At 37.2% G+C, this 8,473-nt stretch overlaps 2 protein-coding genes across 2 annotated transcripts in view; one reads left to right on the top strand and one right to left on the bottom strand.

Annotated features, from left to right (window-relative positions):
* The window catches only part of LOC101309603 (two-component response regulator ARR9-like), a 2,207-nt gene extending 1,197 nt beyond the window's left edge, over positions 1–1,010 (bottom strand). Inside the window, exons 1-2 of the mRNA XM_004290832.1 lie at positions 624–1,010; positions 339–466 (exon numbers count right to left, since the gene is read on the bottom strand). Coding sequence (XP_004290880.1) covers positions 339–466; positions 624–816 — 321 coding nt within the window. The 5' untranslated portion in view covers positions 817–1,010. The remainder of the gene's footprint in view (positions 1–338; positions 467–623) is intronic.
* Positions 1,011–5,699: 4,689 nt separating this feature from the next.
* On the top strand, positions 5,700–8,454 carry LOC101303675 (delta-aminolevulinic acid dehydratase, chloroplastic-like). The gene is made up of 12 exons (XM_004292658.1): positions 5,700–5,981; positions 6,090–6,201; positions 6,287–6,360; positions 6,471–6,539; positions 6,621–6,704; positions 6,807–6,876; positions 6,959–7,014; positions 7,110–7,231; positions 7,542–7,613; positions 7,708–7,789; positions 7,876–7,953; positions 8,073–8,454. The coding sequence occupies exons 1-12, from the start codon at positions 5,700–5,702 to the stop codon at positions 8,238–8,240; spliced, it is 1,269 nt and encodes a 422-aa protein (XP_004292706.1). The 3' UTR covers positions 8,241–8,454.
* The last annotated feature ends 19 nt before the right edge of the window (positions 8,455–8,473 follow it).

Raw genomic sequence — 8,473 nt, 5'->3', positions numbered from 1 at the left:
AGAGAGAGAGAGAACTTCAATGTTTGCATTTATAGTACAAGCAGGTCATATCAGAATCCAACCAAAATTGGGTCCATTAGCATTTTTAAGCTTTAGCCTTGTTCAAATTCAGTACTAGGCTGTCACATTTTTCATATGATAGGTCATCAATCACTCCCATCTCAATATTTAGATCCATTGTCAGAAACAAGATTCCAAGCAGTTTGATAATTTTCACGGGAATTTTCTAAAAGATTAAGTAATTAACCCGGCCCATGCAACAGATCGAGATTTATATGTTTAATTCGTACTTAAATTTAAGGGGATTAATAAGATGATTATAAGCTAGAATTCCTCACCTCTAGTTCTGATGACTGCTGCTGAGGAGATGGGGGAGTGGATGAAGAAGAATCTGCAGATTTTAGGTAATCATGATCAACCAAACCCAGATATTTGAGAGCTTCGTCCCCAGAGTCCACACAAGTCACTGCTTACCACAGAAAAAGAATAAGAAAAAGAAAAATGAACAAAAAGAGCCAGCTGATAATCAAAATCAAATACTAACACACAGTTAACCAAATCAAACACAGAAGCAAAATGGGATCATCAGCAATTTTCTTGATGTTACGCACAATGAAATATACCTTTGTATGAAGAACCTTTAAGGAGCCTCTCCAATAGCTTCCTATCTATAACACTGTCATCTACGGCCAAAACATGGAAATGTTGTTGTTGTTGCTGCTGCTGCTGCTGTTCTTGTTGTTGTTGCTGCTGCTGCTGCTGTTCCTGTTGTTGCTTGGAGTCTGCAACATCTGATAATGACTTCATCACCTCCATTTCTACAGTTGAATTAGCTGAGGAGATCTTGAAACTGAAGCCTGTAACTTGGATTCCAATGGCTGAAGACACAGTCTTTGGCTGCAGGTTCTGTGTATCCCTTGTATTAGTTGTATATATAACAATGCAAGCTTAGGTTTGCAGAGAGAGATAGAGAGAGTGAGAGAGAGAGAGAGAGAGAGGCGTGCCTAAAGGGAATGAGAGGTGGTGTGTAATTATTCCTTATTAAGTAGGTGGGTGTATATCATATATATCATGACAATGAACCAAAATGAAAATTTATTTTCTCATTTTTGTTTTCTTTTTTTCAATTTCTTTTTCAAGATGTTGTTTTGTTGTGTCTTGAGAGCTTGAGAGTCATGTGTCATGCATGTTCTCTCTCTCTCTCTCTAGATTCTCTACTCCACCGCGTTGGTACAACCACTCATATCTTGTTCTATGGCTTTCTCTCTTTTTCTTTGTTTGATTGCCAAGGAAAATCCGGAGATCTATCTCATAATTCTAATCCAAAATTTGGTCATGATGATGATGAAAAGGAGTTGATTTTGGGGGTGCAAATTGGATTTGATTTAGGGAGCTAGCTAGGGATGGGACTTGGACAAAAGTTTACCAACTGCAGCTCGATCTACCTAGCTAGCACATCCTTTGGCTTCAAAGCGTTGGAATCAAAAGTAACTTTCAACGAATACCTGAAGGCCTAGTAGTCGCCATGAATAATGGAATCACGGATAAGATATGCATGAGTAATAAGTCTGTAAGTTAGATTTTTTGTACGACTTGTATTCTGTATCAGTGTGTAACTTACGATACTTTATTTTTATATATCTAAACAAATAACATACTACGAGTGTTTTATTTAAATGAATAACATATTAAGAGCGTAAACAGTGGTTACATTTTGATAATATTGTTATTTTGTTATATATTGTGCCCTAAGGTTCGCTTGAACTATATTTCGAACTTTGCACGTAATGATCAAGTCTGTTATACAACTGCTTGTATTTATAAACTAATAAAATATATTAGTTCCTATATGAGACGGTAATTAAGGTTCTAATATGCTTTTAAAGTCGGTATATGAAAACTCAACTATAGGAGCAAAACAGATAAGAGATTCCAACGATCGATGTATGATTGGACATTTGTATGGTGTCATAAGAATAGTTCAACACATTAAATATCATGTCGATATTTTGAAACAACAGAAATGGAAATTCTTGACAAAATAATAAGCATGATAAATCTACAAATTAATTAAGGGACCACAAAAAGACTAATTTGATGAAAATGCAAGGAAATATCAAGGAAATTGCATACTCTAGATATGCTAGAATACTATACACTATTACAATATATAAAGGATCGATTATATTTTTCTGTTTTATCAGTAATTAGAGTAGACAAATTAATTTCCACCAAAAATGAGAACACGGGAAAAGAAGCAAATTTTAATGAGATTTTCTTGACTCTCTTAGTTAGCTTGTAAGTTAGTGAACAGATAATCACCTTCAAATTGGATTAACTATGAACATGGTATGGGATGAACATTATATTAACACTATGCAATATTGGTCATTTTAGTCTTGGTGGGGTGAGGGGACATGAAATAAATAAAAGGTTAATGGTGGGGGGTGCCACAGAGTAAATTGAAGATCTTATGTGGGCCTGGGAAATATAATCTTTTTCTTTCTGTGGGGGTCCAAATTTGTTAGCCTTGTGCTGAAAAATCTTCCAAAAATTCGAATCTGTTCCCATCGAGGGCGTCCAAACAAGAAAGATTGATTTCTGCTTAACGCTCTCTACCCCTCTTTCTCTTCTGTCATCTGTTCCTGCTGAGAAGATCAAATTGCTCTTGTTGTGGAAGGAAACCTTTTCATACTCGAGTAGCAGTAGGACCTTCCTCTAAGCTTGTCTACCAAGTCTTGGTTTCACCATGTGTAACCCTAATCATACGCTTTCGAATTCATTTGTTTGGCTGCTTCACACTAGCTAGAATACTATAGTGTGTGACCACTCAAAACTCTTGGACTCATATTCAGTTTCAATTTTCTTCTTTCTTCAATGTATCATGTTGATGCCAACTGTTCATCTTTCGAGAGTTTTCAGCAGACCAAAAAAGAAAAATCTGATATATATATATATATATATATATATATATATATATATATATGTACTTGTATAATCCACGCACCAAGATCTAATTGCAGCTGCCATTTTATTTTTTGCTTCTGGAAATATAGACAAGGATACATCATACACGACAATCCCAATAAGTTTTGGATTCGAAATCTACAGAGTAATAATAGGAACCTGTCGAACTTGATATCTCTCCACAGAAAATTCAAAAGCTACGTTTTCAGCAGCCTCATACATGTTGCAACTTGGTCAATCTGAAATCTCAGAATCATTATACAAAAGCAAAGCGTGTTTGTTGGCCATCTCTCTTCTCACTTATTATCCCTCAGACTGTTTTGTAATGAAAGCAATATATGGGACCTTTTATCCTCATCAGAAATCTGGAAGATCTTTCTGTTCTTGACCATGTAATTTTCATATATGTCTTTCTTTAATCAGGTCATGCATGAAGAAATTCATGTGATATGAGATTTCACTAGATTTCGATAGCTATTGGATCCCCAAATTTCTTTTTACTTTTCTTCTGAGATTGTGATAGAAATTAATTTCATATGGAAATGGAAATTGAGATGGACCATAACATTGTACAAAACTTTCACTTGGCTTGGCTCCACCCTTTGTCTTGGTTCCACCCTTTGTCTTGGTTCATACTTCCTAGTCAAACAGAAAATTATACTTGATTGAAGGTTCTTTTTGCTTTGTTTAATGGGATGGAGCAGATAAATAATGGGGTTAGTGTTACCTAAACGATAGGTGATCTTCTTTTGCCATGATAATTGAAAGCAATATAGTTTACTAGATTGCGCGACAAAGTAATGTTGTTTCTATATGGTACATAAATTGCCAATAATATGATTTACACAAAACTGATCAGAATCATCGGATACAAAATCTTGTATATTTCACATGTGATTTTTTTTTTTTGATTAAGCAAAATTTCATTTAATAAACTGCAATTACAAGACAATCACAACACCCAACAAGGGATTACAACTACGAGCAATTAACTCTGGCCCTAACAAAATCTTGTATATTTCACATGTGATTTAGTAAAAATATTATAATTAATGAAACAAATTAAAGCTACATATTTAAATGTTATAGATTCGAATGTCTCGTTTGATATTGATCGTCTTTCCAAAAAAAGAAAAGATAAAGATTTAAAGATCAATCCAAGAATGCCGCGCATGCTAATGAGTCGCATATACACCAGCCATTTCAATAATGCTAATACTTCTTTACTCTAGCCACTAATATTTTATGTTTATGTTAGTGTGTGCAGTATCATTCTTTATCACCTAAGAAAAATTGATTTTTCATCTGTTGATGTGGGTTACTAAATGTCTCTAATTTGAGCCGCATTTCTCCAACAGAGCATAAGGTCTAGATTTGGAGTCACCTCATCTTTGTATGCATGCGATAAGATCGAAAAGACTAAACGTGCCTGCCAGTCCCTAGTGACAATCGAGAGAATTAATGGAAGGAATAGCTAGCCAGATTTTTCTTCTAGAGAATTGTTAACGGAGTCCTTATGCTATGTATGAAATGTGGTGAAGGCAAAAGCCAGCAGCTTTGCAGTTTGATAATTAGAATATGATAATATGCAAGACTGACTTGACTGACTTTATTTCAAATCAAAGTATGTATTATCATCGTTGTTGGATGAAAAATATGCTTTAACATTCTACGCATGATCCTATAAGATTTCATTGTTTGACAAAAAATTAACAAACCAGATACAAAAGCAAAGCTGATCGAGAGCACACAGTTCAAAAGACTTGCATGCCGTTTCTTGTTTTGGACCACAATGTACCAAATCTGGCAAATCAAACCAAACCATATCAAATCAAATGATTCCCTTTTCGATCATTTCGATCATGTTTCAAAAGTGTCAAGTATGAACCACGTTTATCGACCAAAAAAAAAAAGTATGAACCACGTTTCTAATAAATGAATTGATTGAATAGCCACTTTGTGTACGCTGTGATATCTTCTTACTGGCTTAGAGGCTAGAGCCATTATTTCTTATCATGCTTGTTGATGATCATGGTTTAGATTTGGTTTTGCTTAATGGAAACTAGCTACCTCCCAGGTAATAGGCTAATAGCAATAGTACTTGTACTTGGTTTTCTCCATTGGGATCTTCGAGTGCGATTTTACCTCTCGATAGAAAATTAAACTACCCAATTTTACCTCGATAGAAAACTAAACCACCCGAAAAGAAAAAAGAAAAAACCCCCTTTGCTTAAACAACATGTTCATGTTTGGAGCAAAACTCATTTTAGAGACAAATGTGAACTAAGAACTTTGAAGGTAAGATATCAAACTTAAACCTTAGAGGTAAGAGGATCACAATTTTTAAGGTTTGGAGACTATGAGGCTATCTTTCCTTAGAAGATTAGGATTCTTGTATTCAATGAGAATATACGATTTGATTTCATCTCCCAAGAAACTGTGAATGGGCTTCGAGCAGATTTGGACTCACCCCAAACAAAACACCTTCTTCAAGAAATGAAGCCCAGAACACACAAAGCTAGCGTTGAAGTGAGAAAATTATTTCTTTAATAAAACAAAGGCGGGTCGAACAACAACGGCCTTTCAAAGTAAACCAGAGTGGCCTAGCTAAGCCATTGAAGATAGAACTGCCCAGATCATCTCTACCTATCTTCAACCTTGTTTCGCTTCCAAGTTCAGATTTTTCATCTCCCAATCATCATAAAGTCTTGTGCTTTATCACTCCATCATAGATGGCTTCGACGTTCGTCAATGTGGGACCAATCAAGGGTCTGGATTACGTCGGTTTCCGACCCTCCAGACCTCTCAAGCTCAATTCGGGTCGGACCCAGTTCGACCCAAGACCGCTCCGCCGCCTGATTGTTAGAGCCGCCGACGGCGACGGCCAAGTTGGGAAGACCCGGATGAGCGACGCCGAGTGTGAGGCTGCCGTCGTTGCCGGAAACGTGCCGCAAGCACCGCCAGCGCCGCCTAAGCCCGCCCCGCCAGCTGGCACTCCGGTGGTGCCTTTGCTTGTGAGAATAGCCTGAGACCCTTTTTCTAAATTAGATTCATTTCCGAATTGACTGAATTGGATTGTCGTTTTTGATGTGTTTTTGTCGTTTTTTGTTGTTGTGTTTTAGCCTCTTAGTCGCCGGCCCCGTCGTAACCGGAGGTCACCGGCGCTCAGGGCGGCGTTTCAGGAGACAAGCTTGTCCCCTGCGAATTTTGTGTACCCACTTTTCATTCATGAAGGTTTGTGCTTTATTGCTTTTATAAGTTCATATCTTTAGAAGTATAAGTTGAAACCTCTCTGAATTTTGCTTTGCAATTCTCGCAGGTCAGGAAGACACACCTATTGGGGCAATGCCGGGGTGTTATCGGCTTGGGTGGAGACATGGGCTTGTCGAGGAGGTAATGTAGCTCTCTCTCATTATTTTTAAGCTGCATCATCTACATTTTGAAACTAGGATCATAGCTATTGATTGTGAATTGTTGTTTCTTATAAGTTTTAACTGGAGCAGGTCGCGAAGGCTAGAGATGTTGGTGTTAATAGCATTGTGCTCTTCCCCAAAATCCCAGATGCTTTGAAGGTTTTTGCTCTTGTGCATTTTCATGACTGTTCCTTGGAATGATGAAAGAAACATGTAATGTAATGACTTGTTGTGTTTTAGAATGCAACAGGTGATGAAGCCTATAACAATGATGGTTTAGTGCCTCGATCAATCCGGTTGCTTAAGGACAAGTTCCCTGATCTGGTGAGTCTATGCACTTCCTTTAGTCTTTTAAGTTAATTGTCATTTTTTTTACAGTGTTTCGTCAATGGAGCAATAATAATGTAAGGTTGCTGTGTTTGTCAGGTAATCTACACTGATGTTGCTCTAGATCCATATTCCTCAGACGGCCATGACGGTATTGTTAGGGAAGATGGTAAGCAAATATGCCATGAGAAATGCTCATATTGAAAGAGGTTGTTATTCTTTGACGCACTCATTGTGTGTGATAATTACAGGAGTTATAATGAATGACGAGACTGTACATCAATTGTGTAAACAAGCTGTTTCTCAGGTAATTGTGGGGAGTAGCTCTCATCCAAATTCCCTCTGCCATAGACTTCTATAGTTTGATTGGATTTTCTTTGGCTTGTTTACTTGTATCAATAGGCCCGAGCTGGAGCAGATGTGGTTAGTCCGAGTGATATGATGGATGGTCGTGTAGGAGCTATTCGAACTGCTCTTGATGCTGAAGGTTTTCATCATGTTTCTATCATGTCCTATACAGCCAAGTAAGCCAATTTTTATTGCAGTGATTATCATCTAGTTAATACTTTATGAAAATTTCATTATCTTTTTAAGCGCACACAACCATATGGCTAAAAGTTTCTATATAAGTTCTTTTTTTTTTGTTTGAGAAAAGTTTCTATATAATTTCTAGATAAACTATAAGTTGTACTTGCTAGAGATCTAGACATGCAGGGAAGGGTTTCTCTGAGGGAGAGTGTACCTTACATACATTTTCAGTTGGATAGTAGTCAGGTATTGGCATGATTATTGTTCACTGTTTTGACCATTTTTAATCTTTTATGTTGCAAACAGGTATGCGAGTTCATTCTATGGTCCATTTAGGGAAGCACTGGACTCAAATCCACGTTTTGGTGACAAGAAAACGTATGCAGTTCTGTTTAATAACATCATTCACTATTGATTAATAAACTGCATCTGATACTGACTTGCGATATAAAACTGGCTTGTAAAACACAAGTTATCAGATGAACCCAGCAAATTATAGAGAGGCTGTGATTGAGGCAGGTGAAGATGAGTCTGAAGGAGCTGATATCCTCCTGGTTTGTATTCCTTGCTTTATACCATTTAGTAGTGTGCATTGATTGCCAAAAGCTCTAGTTCTGAAACTTAGCAAAATGGTTAACAGGTGAAACCTGGTCTGCCATATCTAGATATCATAAGATTACTCCGGGATAGCTCTTCTTTGCCAATCGCTGCATATCAGGTTGACCATCCCTTAAGTCGTATCCCTGTCTTATCATTTCATTCCCAGACAGAAATTCTTTATCCCATGCATTAAGCTTCTAAATCTTCAAGCTGGTCTTTGTAAAATCATCGATGCAGGTTTCTGGTGAGTATTCAATGATCAAGGCTGGTGGTGCTCTCAAAATGATTGATGAAGAAAAGGTTATGCTGGAATCCCTGATGTGTCTACGAAGGGCTGGTGCTGACGTTATCCTCACATACTTTGCCCTGCAAGCTGCCCGAAGTTTATGTGGTGAGAAGAGCTGAGATTTGGAAGATACAAGATTGTTTATTGGGGAAAGCCATCAAAATTTTCTTGATTTCGTTTTCTATTTGGTAGTAGAACTTTAGAACTGAGTTGAATTGGAAATGAGGTGTAATGGACATCGTTTTTGTTACAAAGCTTGGGTAAAGGAATGTGACATAATGGAAAGGTGTGTGCTGTCTAAATATCAAGCACTATATCCTCTTTATTCTGTTCAGAGTTCGACTCTCGCCTT

The sequence above is a fragment of the Fragaria vesca genome, linkage group LG2 (genome assembly GCF_000184155.1).
Source record: "Fragaria vesca subsp. vesca linkage group LG2, FraVesHawaii_1.0, whole genome shotgun sequence".
In the NCBI taxonomy this organism is placed as follows: Eukaryota; Viridiplantae; Streptophyta; class Magnoliopsida; order Rosales; family Rosaceae; genus Fragaria; species Fragaria vesca.
This window is presented reverse-complemented; position numbering and strand designations above follow the sequence as displayed.

Coding starts and splice junctions, on each gene's coding strand:
- LOC101303675 (XM_004292658.1), top strand. CDS start 5,700: ATGGCTTCGACGTTCGTCAATGTGGGACCAATCAAGGGTCTGGATTAC. Junction 6,202..6,286: donor CCCACTTTTCATTCATGAAG/GTTTGTGCTTTA, acceptor CAATTCTCGCAG/GTCAGGAAGACACACCTATT. Junction 7,790..7,875: donor AAGGAGCTGATATCCTCCTG/GTTTGTATTCCT, acceptor AATGGTTAACAG/GTGAAACCTGGTCTGCCATA.